General features: G+C 43.3%; 1 protein-coding gene across 6 annotated transcripts in view; it reads left to right on the top strand.

Annotated features, from left to right (window-relative positions):
* The window catches only part of LOC143353252 (uncharacterized), a 336,944-nt gene that overhangs the window by 13,331 nt on the left and 307,703 nt on the right, over positions 1-15,910 (top strand). For 3 of the 6 annotated variants that reach the window (XM_076786424.1, XM_076786419.1, XM_076786421.1), the window contains one exon: positions 3,082-3,182. The exons of 2 other annotated variants lie outside the window; for them this stretch is intronic. In XM_076786424.1, coding sequence (XP_076642539.1) covers positions 3,082-3,182 — 101 coding nt within the window. Of the gene's footprint in view, positions 1-3,081; positions 3,183-4,153; positions 4,365-15,910 lie in introns of those variants that run through there. One more of the 6 variants, XM_076786423.1, reaches the window with a different exon arrangement.

Below are 15,910 nucleotides of genomic sequence, written 5' to 3' on the forward strand. Positions count from 1 at the left end.
TGGGATCCCCAGGCGACACGAGTTCCTAATCAAATTCAGGGTACAATAAATTTGATTTATTTCGATTTATCAAGCCTAACGGATTTTCAAATTTAAAAGTGAAATTCATAGGTTCAGATTCGAAACCTACGGGTAGAGGATAGAACTACGTTAAAAAATGAACTTCTTGCGGGACATGGGTTCATTCGTTTCAATTAAAATCAAGATGCAATATATTTTAATTTTTTAAAAAGTTGCGCGCATTTGTGGACTAGATGGAGGTCCATGCCCGGGATATTTTCAAATTTCAAAAGCTGGAACGATGCGTGGGTTTAAATTCGTCGGCCACGCGGTCGAAAGCGCGGCGGGAGGGTAGAAAAACATTGAGAAAATGGAGTTCCCGGGCGACATGAAGCGGCGCGAGTTCATAGGGCGTAGTCCAGGGGGCATTCTGAGTCGTTGGTGGGTTTCCCGCGGGCTGCGACAGATCTTTTACGATTTTGGGTGGATAGGGGAGCGCGGCGGGTCCTGAATGCGAGGTGTAACTGTCAGTCATGCAATAAAACTTTTAACGCCTTCGTGTCCAATAAGCGTATCGTCTGCTGAGTTTTACATTGGGCGGTGTCCCGCGGCCATTACGCCGTAACGGGACAAAGCGGCGCGCTGATTGGCCGCATGGAGCATCATGGCCGCTCTCTGTCCTGGACTTCCCCCACCATCACGGTTTCCAGCGCTGCTTTCCGTCCCACCGTGTAGTCACTCTATCCTTGTTTATGGGAAACCTCGCAGGGTGCAGTAATGGCAGGTTAGGTTGGGACCAGGTAACGTTCAACGGATTTCCCCTATTGCTAGGGGATCCCTAGTGGGGGATTTTTTGGCGCACTATGCTTTGCATCATCGTAGAATACATTTTATATAATTTTTCTACAAATATATGGGCTCTATTGTAAGATGGATGTAGAACAAAACGTTTAATATTTGTTTGGTTGTTTATAATTTTGAATATTATTGTCACCATTTATTATTGAACATAGCGAATTGCCGCCAAAAATTTAAATACTTTTATGATTATTGATCTTTATAATTGAGTTTCCTCTTGAGAGGCTAGAGTTTGCGGTGTCCATTGCAAATTTATAATTAACAATCGTGCAGTGGGATTGTACACATCGTATAGTACAGTACATGTACATGTACTGTATAGTACAGTCTCTGACGGTGGACTCTACACGGGTCGATAACTTCTGCCGCGTCCTACTTTACCGATCGTATAAGCGTCTGCTTGGCAAGCCTGTGTGCGCGCACCACACATTCAAAGCTTTCACCGATCAAACATTATTTAGACTATCCTTTCAGCGTAAGTTGTTATACTTCCAGAATGTTTAAACAATATTTTACCACAAACCCTGTGAAATCAAAGAATGCATTTTTTCAATTTTTTTTTCTCTTCGCGGGGGGCAATACTTTAAATATTCCTCATATTTTCCCGCGTTTCATTTATACCGTTGCATACCTGACGATAAAAAAAATATAACCCGCGCGATACTATCCCGCTTTAAAAATACTCCGGTCATCAAGCCTCGCGGATTAAAATTTTAATCTAAAGAAGTTCCGAGCAAAAGGGTAAAAATAAAGTTAGCAAGATGTAAGGGGTGCGGGGATGGATGGAGGGGGTTGTAAGCCTGAATCTCGCCCCGCCTCGCCGCTGGCGTATTGGCAGCGCTGGGTACAAGCCGCAGACGAGCTTACTTTGTGAAGGGAGCCGTGGGTGGGGGAACTCAATTTTACTAAAATCCTCCGGCAACGGCATACGCGGCATGAAGATGCAATGTTACCTTTTACCGGACCGTCTCGGTTACACGAGCTCTCCCCCGTGTCATCCGCCAGCCACAAAAATGAGAGCTACATTACCCTGCAAAAGTTTCGCTGCGTTCCCTCTAACGGGTGGGTCGCACGAAACCATAACCTAAGCTATCCTTACTTTAATCACGCAGGAAAGTGTGCAAGGACAAACAATTTTCTGTATGCGATCTATTGACCTTTGGATCGTCCGTAACTCCATAATTAATAAGCTGAGGTATCCTCCCTTAATAACTGGATATAGTAAACATTGTCTGCACCAATTGCAATTTCTTTTTTATTTAATGGCCCTAATAAATTAAAAATAATATATCGGCGTTCTCCAATTCTATTAATTTATTTACTATTTTAAAATGCATCAACTCATTTGTGTTGATGTCTATTAATGACACAGTGCCTGAGGACAACAAATTTTCTATATATGATGTATTGACCTTTGACCTTCTTGTTAGCTCCTTTGTCTATAATAGCTGTCTACCCCATTCCTAGTACTTCAGACTAACTGCATTGAAACTGAGTGGACATTTATTTTGAGTACATACCTCTGTTTCCAAAAAGCAGACCGTCGTGTAACTTAGGAAGAATCATGTAAGTAGCTCACATTAAATTCGTTAGTCCAAACTTTTGAGCAACCGTGTATGCCCGAGGCAACACGAAGAACCCCAGAGCCGGTTCAAATGATTTTTGCCGGGAGCTCCACAAGGCAGCTAGTAACCAGCGGCAAGAATCATTCTCTCGGCGCACGTGGATCCGCCCATAGCTGTGTACGAGCATGCAGATCGTCGCTCACTCGTACATTCGATACACAAAGTAATGTCCCAGCGACGGGGGTTATATAGGTGGGTTTTGTCGTGGTGCCATAACTAGAGGATACGATGGAGTACATAGGATGCAAACCCATAAACCTTCCCCACCCTCTATCTTCTCTCGAGGCTCCTTCGGATGTGCTCTCCGCGTTTACCTAGGACCGAAACGACCGTACCACCTACGGCAGCAACACCTTTGCGGACGAAAGTGACGTATAGGACGGTAACACGGCCGTGTTGGACGTCGACGCCAGCGCCAATAAACAGGGCTCGGCCGAGGCCGGCCGACTTTCGATTATGTCATAGACTACATATTTCATCGGCGCTTCCGTTTCGTTACCGACGCGTTTCGTATACCGCGAAATCGCGCGCGCCGATCCCCGATACACAGTAGTCGACGCCGTCCGTATCGTCCACAGTGCTTTGTTTTTCTTTTTAGAGGACAGACACGGAAGTTCGGATCAGTGCTTCTACTTTGGGACTAGCAGGGCACTTTCATCCGGGGCGTGGAATCGGTTCGTTGTCGAAGTTAATCTTGAGGTGAGCAGTCTTCGCTGATGGTTGACTATTGTTAGTAACCGGACTCTTGGGTCTTGTTGTGCATTCATACGAGGTCTCAGTAGCTCGAGTTACTCAACTTATTTAAGTGACTATTAAAAGTGCATACATATACAGCATGTGGAATCCTCTAAAAAGGTAATAGAGGAATAGAAAATGCTCGAATGCTTGAATTTTCAAAAATTGTAAAGACATTAGAAGAATTGAATGATATTATTCTCGACTTAAAACTTACTTATTACTTATTTATAGTACACATTATTATTATTTAGTACTTACTTATTACGGGTTACTTATTCTTTCCTCTTTTCCTATTCAAACAGGAAATGCGCTTTAGTTTAACTCCTGTTTGTTAAAATTGACTTGGAAAATGTTTATTTTGCATAAAGATCCGCAGTCTATTTCTGACCAATTTTGAAACCGAGTTTTGGAACAATTTTAGTGATTATTTTTAGTCATTATCATTATATTTACAATTGAAAGTGTAGGATAGTATCATTCGCATACAGTAGTAGTTCATACAAAATCTGAAAGAACGTTGATCAGGCCCAAACAGGATTAGACTTATGATGGTCCTAGACCAGTTCCGGTCCACAGTAGTTGAGGAAGTATCCGCACGGGCTGGTAGCGCGCTCTCGGTCAAACTAGACGCGCAATCAAACCGTGATTCGCTTCTTGATGTTATATCGGGGATCGTGAGGCAGTTCTTTGGCATTCCTGGCGTGTTCATGTTTGCGGGGGAACAAGAGAGGCGGAATGAGGAGTAACTCCACGGGGATTAACTGTGACCAGTTGGGTGCACGACACGCGGCCGGGTTGACCGTCGGTGTTCAACGAAATTTCACCCGACGGAACCCGGTGCGCTCTCTCTCCGCTCTGTGGATATACATGTAAGTTTATCCGCTCGCTCCGTTCCCTCAGCCCCCGCCGGAAAACGGTACGTGCGACGTCAGGTATCTCTGTCTCGCGCGGGTCGCGGTCGTGAGTGAATGTGTTTGCTCTCGGGCGACGCGCATGCGCCGACCTGCGACGCCTTCCGGCGATTCCCCGCGCGATGAGTGGCAGCACGCGTGTTCGACGACCACGTGACCCGGCTTAATCTGCCCCGGCTTGAATGATGTACGACGGCTCTCATCGGGACTTTCTGCAAACTCGTTCTCACAGGTCAGTAACCACCAGTTTCCTCTCTTATCATCGATCCGTTTCGCACCCCCCGGGTCTACACACCCTCTTCCGTCGTATATCGACGAGACATCGAACTTGGTTTGGCTCTCTCGCTCTCTGCCGCGTTTAATCGTTGCTTCTTTCAGCACGGTTGCTTGACAATGGATTGCGCCTTGGCTGGCGAAGGCGGGGTCTATCGGGACCCAGCTCTACAGAGCGTCTTCGATTTCAACCCTTATGTCTAGACTGCAGATTTTATGCGTCTGGCTGATTTTAAAAATTGAACGTTTCTAACGTTTTTAAAATTTCACATTTTGTATTGTACAATCATTGAAATTGCAAAGATGCTTCCGTTAGAACGAAAAATTTCTTCGTTCAAGCATATTTTGTTATAAAAATTGTGGAAAGTCTAACAAAATTCAGCCTTTTAATTTTTATGAAACAACGTTATACCAGTCACATTTTATGATTGGTACGGTTAACGTTGAGGTTAGCAACGTACCACTTGCAGCTTATGAACGTTACTAAAAGATAAACAAAATTTTTGCTTGGCTCTTGTGTGTTGCAGTGGATGCAATTTTTATTTTGCATAAAAATCCGCAGTCTACTTATGCCTACAGTTAAAATTTAGTTTAAACTGTAGTTCAAAATTTCAACACATGTTCTTGTGTCTCAAGTGGGAATCAATTTATGATTATTCGGAAAGGTAGAGGTCTAAAGCGTGTGTGCTATTTGTCAGCAAGAATGTTAGGTAAATTTCAAAAATGAATTTGATGTGAATACTCCAATACCGATTTTCATTATCTCACCAATAGAAACGAATTAATCGAAATCTTCAAAGCCATTTCCCAAACGAACCACCCAGCCCGGGAAGGTAAATAAACGGTACACCCTTCAACTGTATCCTTTAATCAAACGTTTACAACAGTCTTCGCACTCAAAAGTGTCTCACCACATTCTCCACCATCGTGTTTGACAAAGTCGCTTAAAAACTGTAATTAACAATCACGATCGAGTCAGGCAATTTCCATACACGAGATCCTCGGAGCTTTACAAAACGAGCATTGCAAATCGTCGCAATTAACGCGCGTACAAATTTTATCTTCGATCGCGAAAGGAAGTCTCCAATTAGAGAAATAAATATTTTCGCGGCAGCAGCGGTGCGACAGTCGGTCGCGGCATTAAAACGCGAATTAGCATAAACGTGTCTGCGTCGCCTGATAACACGTACGTGGAAAGATCCGGTTGGTTGTGTTGGTCGGATCGGTCACGTGGGTTTATTTTGAGTCACTGTTGTACGGTGGCCATTTTCGCAACAGTGTTATGCGTCCGCACCGCGAATAGCGAAACAGGAGGCGATCGTTGTCGTTCGTTGGCCTCGATCAACTATCGGCAGAGAGAGAAGGTCCCATCAGTTGTCAGTCGTTTGGCAAACGCAGCACGGGGATGAGGCTGTTGCGTGTGTGATACGCCGTCGCGTGGACGAATCTCCTTCACTCTGTAGCTCTTTTTAACGAGCCGACTTTCTACGGAACAGCTGGGAATCGCGTAAGTAGTTAGGATAAACTCCTGAGGATGGCGCGGCGAGATATACCCGATCAAGGCCTCCTCTTTACGATCTCGCGTAAATCTTTTGTCCTACAGTGAAATATCGCGCCGCGTCGCGCCGCCGTAACCACAATTAATTCCACAGCGAGATCGGGCACGCTCTGTGCTCCAATTCGCGTCGATCAATAAGCAGGATCGACGAACGATCGCGAAGAATTAGGACCGAGACCTGCGATCAATCTTTTAGACATCGGAGAGTCACTTTGCGAACGGCCGATTTTATCGGCATCGTAAATGTTGATCTAATAACAATAATTCTGCGCTGCTACTGGGGCGAAAGACGTTTTTAGAATTGCGCTCGGTTGGCGCTGCAGGTGCTGGTTTGTTGATGTTGCAAATACAAAGCTTGTCACAATTTGAGCATTGCGTCGCACAAAATCGAAAGATATAGAACTGGGGATGAATTTCGGGAGAGACGTTGTTCTTCGGTCAGAACACTAAATTCGTTCCTCAAAAATTGATAGAGCAGATAGGAAGGTTCGACTTTCATCTCGATTTTGAGATATTTGTTTTCTGACTCGATCGAAACAAATTGTACTTATACCAGCGAATCTGTTTGCCTAAATCGCGAATGCAACCGCGAGATTTACTGGAAACGGCGAAAGGGTTCGAGTGCATCGAGCAAGGTGTGCGCTCTCACTCTCTTACCGTAATATTCACAAGCCTTGCGGCTATTACATTTTACGATTTCCACGTGTTTAAATCTGATTTATCATTGTCCACGCACGGGTGATTACGGTCCCCCGCTGATCGTTTGATTTATCGCGATAGTACAATTAACCGCGTATCCCTCCGAGATTTATGCTCGAGAGTGTCATACGCGACGCGCACGGCCAACGTTGTAGCCAGCTGACATTCAGGGCCAGTCGCGTAAAATAAAGACGGTGCCTGTGTTCTTCCTCTTCATCTTCACGATTTTTGTCTATTTTTTTTTTTTACACGAGGCTCGCAGGATAGCGAAACGAGCTTTCATTTCGCGGCGTCTCTGTTTTCCCTGGCAACGGCCGGATATCTCTAGGTGCCTGTCTCGTTATAGAGCTCGCAATTTGTGAGAGAAAAGAGAGAGTAAAAAATAGAGAGAGAGAGAGAGAGAGAGAGATGAAGGTACGCTCCGTGATGCTGCAATTTCATTATCCAGCGTGCAGCGTGCGCAGCCCGCGTCTATTCCGCTCGCCACAATTAAAACCGCGGCCTAATTTATCGTCGGATCTCGGTTCGGCGGGTTGCTTTTATTCGGACAGGTGCAAAGTATAAACCGACAGAGATATGAACTTTACGACGCTTAGGAGGTCGCGAATTATTTCCAAACGCCGTGGCTCCGCGCGAGGAGGACCGCGGCATCGAATTTATTTGTTTCGATATTTTCGGAAAGTCTCATTTCTATGAAGAAGACAAATAGGGGATAGCGATTTTCTTATTTCGAAATAGAAAGCGTCATCTTATACCAGAATAAAATTGTACATATCGCTCGAGCTTATCCCCTCCGCGATGGGTCACGAATGACTCTGGCATAGCATACGGAAGGTTAATCGTGGGCATACATCGGCCACGTAAATTAAGGTCCACGGTGAAATAGTTAAAAAGTTTCACACGGTGTCTCGTAGTCCTGGTGCAACATTCTTCCACCATCTTGTCTCGTCGCTCGTTTTATTCCACAGTCCAGAGTCACGCGAACCTTTCGTTGTCACCCCTTGAAGATACAGAGGATAAAGATCTAGCCGGGTGTGTGTCGTCTCTAGTATGCTCGCGCTGAGCCAGCATACCGTAGGAGGTATGCGAGTTTTGATAGCCGTGACGATTTTAGCCGGCACAATGTCCTCCTCGCATAATCCAGCGAGAACGTCCACGAAACACTATTACGAGATACTGGGTGTAGCGTTAAACTGCATCGCGAACTGCTTGCACGAAAGACTGCATTCCCTTGTGGACCTGGAAAAGACAATTTTCTGGATGCTGGGCGTGCTAGGTTTTTGGTATGCGAATGAAACGATTCGAGTATTGTATAGGACGAAAAATACCGTAGGAACATGTGTGTACAGCGAAATACAATTTCCTGGATACAAGATGCACCATATTTGTAGTACAAACGATAGATTTGGAATATTAGATTAATTATTTTTCGTTCAGCTGGGAAACTCTCACATATTCTTTAAATATTCTGAAAATGCACTGAGACGATATTCCGAAGCTGATAAACCTCCTGACAAACAATCATTCTGAAAAAGAAAATAATTAGAGTGTGCCTTATTAATTCACAATTAAAATTACCATTGCCATTGAAAACATTTCTTTCGAAATTCTCAGCTAATGAAACATTTCTTTACAACATTTTAGCCTGGCCAAGCATGCTCCGCCATTCCCGCACGAACGGAGATAAAACTCGAGAATAAAATTCCGAAGACCTTACACGTCCAATTCAACGTTCTCCAGAGACTGTTTAATCCGCAACGGCCCACGCATATCCAATTCTTATCGGACAAATTCCTCCAATTGCCCCGGCGCCTTATCAGCATTTGATACTGATTGTGCAACATCGCGCGCAAGACTTTCGAGGCTCCGAGACCCAGGCCAGATACACGTCTTGCGTCCGTATTGCAAGTTCTCTTTTCGCATTTCGCCAAGCATGAATAAAGCGAAGCCGCAGCGTTGCCGCAGTGGCCGTCACTTCAGCCCTCCATTCCGGCATGGTCGGTTCCGGTGTGTTCTCATCTGTATATACCGTACTTATGGCAGTACGTACATGTATACTACCTGGGTTTTCTCATTCGCCGTGGCCGAAGCCCGCTCGTCACGCGTCGACCATTTGATCTTTCGGCCATCGCGCTCGAGCTGGCTAGCTGCTTGCCAGTTTGCCTCTTTTATTGCGAGGCCAGCGAGAAATTACATTGGCAGCGATGTCACGCGTTAGGAGCCGATGTATTAACGTTCTGACGGTAGCCAAATTAACGAGTTGATTTATGGCAACCAGACAATGTTGAACGCGTTATCGAATCGAAAAGTTTTGGTAAAAGTCGTTAAAAGTCTGCCCGCAATAGACAAAATTAGACAATAGACAAGTGGACTCGTGGAAGTTTTATCGGGCGCTAATTGATCCCCGCGAATTATTTATCGCGCGGCCGGAGTAATCGAGCCTGAAATACGAGTCGGTAAAGTCTCGTCGTTTTAGGCACTATAGCCCGGATTTAGTACAGATTCCGGGACTCGTGTCTCGCCTAAGTAGCCGCTCGTCGCGAGATAATAAACTGGGAAGACAAGCGGAACTTTGCGGCGTTTCCCTTAATTATGGAATCGCCGAGGGAGCCTTTTAATTGGACCGCGGAGCTTCTCCCGGTCATCGATTTGCCCGCGATAAATTCCGAATAACAAGACGTTGTTCCCCGGTTTATAGAGTCCCCTGGATGCCTCTTCCGGTCATTGGTTAATAACTTACCTCACCGGACGTCTTCTGCAGACCTGTCCACTCTGTCGTTGATGGATTGATGGAATTCTGAAGATTAGTATATGGAGTCTATTAGTTTCTGGCCGGAACACGTTGGCTTGATGATCGTTTAACAGGACAGCTTCAAGGTTCACACGCGCATTCTCGGGAAGGTCCTGCTAACTGCACGTTTGTCCGCCCACGTTGCCATCGTCTGGTCCCCACCTTTTTCTTCTGGGCCCTGGGATGAGCTCGTTTTTTGCCGTCCCTCCCTTAAGGGCAGCTTCCGGGCCTCCAATCGGAGGTCTCACCTTTCAGGATTCATGGGATCACGGATTTTCAGGGGGTGCGCCGCTAGGAACCCTGTGGAGAGGGGTTGGAAACTGACAATTTTTTCAGCTGAATCGGTTATTTTTGCTTCGGGTAATAGAAATTGTTTTTGTGCTCTGGTAAATACTCACTGGTATATTGTTGGCGCGTTGATCGGCCGTGCAAAATATGGCAACATGTCAAACAATTCGCCGAGCTGCTCATTATCTTCTGTTCGTCGTTGTCCTCTTAAGTAATTTTTATTTCGTTCAACTTTGACTCATTCTCCAGGAAAATTCTTACCCATGTTATTTGCCTATTGGGGATGACGAAAGATCGAGTGTAACGTTAGACATATTCTACTGTGTAGCTGTACTTACACGAATATTGAGCTGGAACATTTACTACTTTAGTCGTTACTAAACTCGTAAGCAGTTTAGACCGCTTCGGCAATAAGGATCAAATTCAACCGCTTGCCGATTTATTTTATGGGGAATTGGTTAGAACTTCCTCGTTCACGATATCCTAGAAAAGAAATATCTTTCGAAAAGAACGTTTGTGCCTATTTTATTCTAAAATATTGTACTGCTGCTAGAAAGCTGCATAAAGCAAGTTACAGCTGCAGACAGTTGCATAAAGTTGCGGAAAGTTGCACAAAGCTGTATAAAGTTGCAGAAAATTACATAAAGCTGTAAAAATTGGATATGGTTGCACGCGGTTGCAGAAAAATGCATATGGCCGCATGCGGTTGCAGAAAGTTGCATATGGCTGCATGCGGTTGCAGAAAGTTGCAGAAAGCCGCAATTTGGCCAGCTGCAAAGCACAATTTTGTTCTAAAAAATTGCACTACTACTAGAAACCCGCAGAAAGTTGCAAAATACTGTAGGACACTGCAAAAAGCTGTGTATTCGCTTCAGAACACAAAGTTTTATTTTAAAAAATTGTCTCTCTACCAAGATAGACTTCGATACTAGTTGAATGGTTTTCCGACTGATCGCGTAATTGTTACAAGGCTAAGAAAACAGCATAGACAACGATGGGAAGTGTATCGATGCCGACGATGACGACAACGACTACGGTTGAAGCGGCTTTTTGTTACGCTCACGGTTCAATGAACGAAGGTTATAAAACGCCGCGATGCTTTCTGGAGCGTCGCAAGCAAGGTTTATTAACTATAGAAAAGGACATGGAAATTTCTAATCGCCGTACTTAATCCTACTTCGTACTACACTATAGGAGACGAACAAGAAGGCGAAACGGGTACAGAATATCTAGAACACGGCACACGCAACAAAAACTTAATCAAGGATGAATAAGGTCCGCGTTTTATGTTTCATTTAATAAGCTTATCGATAGGCAACGAACTTCTTTTTGATTTCATTAGAACGATGAAGAGGTCTGCCAGACACAAGTCAATTTAATAAACATAATAAACATTGTGTTCAATGTACATGCATGTATGAACGATTTTTGTTCATAATATTTTCTCCGATTTGCTGTCGTAGAATCTTGTAAACGAACTTTACATAACAAATATGCATATTGTGCAATTGAGCTAAGCATTCTATGCTCCCTACTAGTTAATTCAACTTTTAAATACTTAGATTAAGTCTAACTGGGGCGCAAACAAAATGTTGTTCCTTCAATTCATTGTTACAGAATTTCATAAATGAATTCTACATCACAAATCTGCATAAATCAATTTCTAGCTACTCTAATTCCCAAGTCATTGTCTCGTTGACTACCTAAAAGGGGTTAGAACCCAACAAATTGAGAATTCCGTTTACTGCGCCGTTCTTTTTTGCGAACAATCGAGGTTCCGAGACGACTTGGACGGTCACAAGGAAAGAATGTCTGCAGGAATGGCCGGAAAAAAATGGCTAACAGTAAATAGGTAAAGGCTTACCTGGTCAGTCGAGGGGGTTCGCGAAAAAATTGGCACGAAAAAAAATTCTTTAGTGTCCCGACGAGGTTGCATCCTTCTCTCGGAGGATCGGCAGAGAGGGCAAAAGAATCGACAACCCCTTTTTTATACCTCGCCTAACCATTTAACGTCGAAGGATACCGTTGGTCTTCTCGGACGATACCGCTAGATTGCTTTCCTGTTCGAAACGAGATCACGGTCGTCTTTCGTGAAGACTAACCTGCCGGAACGATCGGTACGCTGCTCGGATTTCCTCGTAAAACACGGCGAATTATTATGAAAAAATCGTGCAATCGATCCACCGTTGATCGCGGAATTACCGATCGCCCGGTAGATCGGTGCCTTCTCTTATCTGGCAAGAGATGCTCGACCGAGTTTTATGGGGATACCGTTGACAACGATTCAACTTTTCAAGAATCCTACCCTTCGCTTATTTTTTAATCCGTAATCAACCTGTTAGACGGAACGATCCTATCAGGTGGCCATAATCTGACATCAGGAGGTTTGTTATGTGAACGTCTTGATCGGTAAAACAAATTCACCATAGACTAAATAAATAGCTTCTAACCTGTTTCTGCTGTACCGAGATCGCGTGAAGTCGCTCGGCAGATGCAGATTGATTTTTAATCTAGATCTGCAGCAGTAAAAGTTCAGAAATTGTTCTCGTATCGCGTGCTGGACTAACTGCGTTTAGATAGTGCACAAAGTGAAGCAATATTTCTGTAAATAAATGTAATTGATATGAGCTAACGATTCATACTACTGCGAGTTCTAGGCCTATGCCGGAATCATTTCTGACCCATACCGATATTTCTGTGATATTTCCGTTGCAAAAATGTAGGAAAATTGATAAATAAATCTGTGAATATTTTCAAGCATACCCAATTGAAAAATTGGAAAAAGAGGTCTATTCCCCAGGGGTTAATAGTTGCATTCTAATTGAATTAACAATGGTGGAACAGAAAGAGCAAACCCGTGGCCGATATTGAAAATAAAGAAAGTTACGACAGCTTGGTGATTAACATAGGAGGATGTTTTTTCGTATGCAGGTGGTTTGTATATTAATAAGAGTACCTCGCCGGAGGCTGATTTGCATCTTGTCTTTAATCATTTTGTGATCCAGGGCTCTAAGGTCCGTAATAAAGACGCATTATTATAGTAGCCAGCCGGTTTTGAGCTCGGAGAGGGGGCGTATCCTCTTATTCTTTTCCGCAAAAAATCGTTCGTGGCCGCGCCACCGTATTTTTCTGCATTCGCAAATGGCTCTTCCGTTTCGCGGCCTACATATGCATGAGCGATCATTACGGGTGATTATCTACACCTGCCCTGGCGAGCGGTTTGCGCTTCTCTAGAATTATTTCGTACGAAGGATAATTGGTTCGTAGAAGGTTGATTCACTCCCAGGGGGAGGGAGGGGAGAGAGAGAGAGAGAGAGAGAGAGAGAGAGAGAGAGAGAGAGAGAGAGAGAGAGAGAGAGAGAGAGAACTTCTTCGTAGGACAAGGTCACCCGCCATTTTTCCTAGAAGACGGACAACGTTACGTTAGAAACACGCCGACTGTGTGTAAAATTTACTTGTTTCTAACAGGTTATAAAAATTGCGACAGAGAAATTACCGGCGAGATCGCGCCGCGACTTTTATTGTTGTTGCACACGGCTAAATAAAGTTATTTTATTCTTTCGAGAGATGGCTATCAGTCGGCTGAACGTTTATGGCTGTTTATGGGAGCTCTGTCGGGCCTGTAGATTTTTCTAAGTCGCGACCCCGTGAAAATGTACTTCGCTGGGCGGTTTTGTCGAGTTTAGAGTGGGAGAAATGATTTTTTAGATTTTAGTAAAATTGGTGGATTTGTTGAATTTGCACGTCACAGCTAAATTTGTTTATTTTAGCTCGTAGTTGGTGATATTTGTTTATTTATTCTTTCTTCTTGAGAGCTACGTGTGTTTTATTTAATTGTTACGTCTTAACTTTATCACTTGGATGTTGCGTTATTCACAAATTGGGTTCACTAATCGAGAATATGAGAATCATAACTGCAGTTGCTTGTCCGACGGCAGACGAACGCATTGAAGTCACAGTTGAGTATTTTACGAGTAAACAAATTTACCGTTGTACTAAATTATTAATTTTCAACTGATATACTTAAAAATCCTTTGCAAATTCAAAGACCATTTACTAAAAATTTATCTCGCATTGTTAATCTCACATTTAATCTTACGTGATTAGCGTCTAATTAAAACAAGTAATCCACAGATTTAATTCTATATTAAATGTTTACAAACAATTTCTGTCCAACGATTAATTTCTAAAAACACACTGAAAGAATATTTTATTACCTCAAAAAGTTTATACAGGAAAATTGAAATTGGACAATGGGCAAGGGTTGAATTTTTCTCTTTAAAAATGTTGATCGTATTTGCGTTCAATAATTAAAGTTCGTCGCTTTTTCATAGAATTGTTTGTCAATACAATTTCCACGGAACGTAGCGGCAGACATTTCATCTCGGTTACGATCGCGCTTCCGACGGCCATCGATCCGTTCCTATATCGATCGTCCATTTATTTTTTCGTCTTTCGTGTTCCCGCTTTATGGTCCCGCGTACAGCCACGAAAAAATTGTACACATTTGATGGAATAACCGTATTTACGATGACGAAGAGAACGAGATCAGACTTTACCGATCTCTTCGTTCTTTCTTCCTTTCTTTTTATCTAAATAGGTATAAGAGCGGGATATACCGCGTGGTTCCATCGGTACAACAAGAGATTCGCCTTCTTCGAATTAGTGCTCGTGAAAATTCTGATGTGCCATAATCCACGGAACGCTGGCTTCCCATTTCTGAGATGAAAAGAATCAAAATCCTGCTGCAGTGCGCATCCTTTACCGCGCTTCTCATCTAAATGGTAATATACAGTAAAAGGAATTTATTTTCTTTGTGCCCGGGGGTTGTAGGTGCCTTATTTATAAAATTATAAGTCGAGAAGAACCCTGCCTCTATTTTTTGTGAGTGTGCAATCCACTTCTTTGCAGTTTTATAACAAAAAAAAAAACAGTAATCTTTGTGTAACAATTATGGAAGTTGCGTGTGTCGTGCATCCTCGATTTGTTGATCTCCAAAAACGTACAAAAAGTCCGAAGCTCGAATAATTAAGCCGTACGGCATAAAATCGCGTTCAAAAAATGGGATTTGAAGTAACAGGGTATATTTTCGTAGGAACGAGTAAAACTTGTTGAAGCAAACGTGGAAACAGATGTCGAGGCATTCAGGTATCCACATAAGGATTAAAAGATTAAATAAAATTAACACGCTTGCCAGCAGAAGCCAATAAACAAAAGAAATATCGAGGAACACCGCGTTTAATTAAAACAGACCTTGCTCGGGCAAAGATTTTACACGTCTTCAATTCCATGCGATCATTTTCTCGCAAACACAAGCAAAAGGGACTGCACCACGGTTCTGTCTGTTTAATTAATTCCTCGACTCTCCCCAACAAACGATGTTGTACAGCATAAAACCAGTCAATGCTAATTAAAAGACCTCCCCTCACCTCGGCATCCAAACGAAATTTCATGCAGGCTGCTACTAATGTTTCACAAATTCCCAGCTAGAGATCTCGATCCAATCACAAAAATAGAAACAATTGCAATAATAAAATAACCTCTCTCCAACAAAATTTCATGCTGTTAGATATCTTTAACGAAACCGAGTTTCAAATTTGAATGTCTTCGGTGTCGCTTCAGTGTCTATAAGCTCTAGTTTTGCCAAAAATCTCAGAGTCCTGAACATCTTCGAAATCATAGCTGCGTTCAATTACAGATATCAAAATCCAAGCAGCTCACAGCAGCTGGCTGTTCGCATAATTTCCCCGCAAAACAAGCAAAGGAGCCTTTTCCTGAAGCTTCTCTCTGTTTTAATTAAACCCACGACTCTCGTCGACAAGCGATGTTTTATATCATAAAACCAGTCGATGCTAATTAAAGGACCTCCCTCTAGCTCTAACAAAATTTCCTGCCACGAGCCTTCAGCCATCAAAACACCGAACTGACTCGGTCAGAAATCGCAAGTAGATTCGGTCATAAAAGTAAAATCACACGAGAAGAAATAGAGTCGTCTCAGACGGTGTCGTACACCGTGAAACCAGTCAGAGCTAATTGAAAGCCCCCCTCCAGCAAAATTCCCAACAAGCCATCCGATGTCTTCAAGGTAAAAATTCCATCTCAACTCAATTGCAAACAATAATTTTAACAAATCACAGCTGGTAAACGTTATCGATTCTGTGAATTTTCC

The sequence above is a fragment of the Halictus rubicundus genome, chromosome 4 (genome assembly GCF_050948215.1).
Source record: "Halictus rubicundus isolate RS-2024b chromosome 4, iyHalRubi1_principal, whole genome shotgun sequence".
NCBI lineage: Eukaryota > Metazoa > Arthropoda > Insecta > Hymenoptera > Halictidae > Halictus > Halictus rubicundus.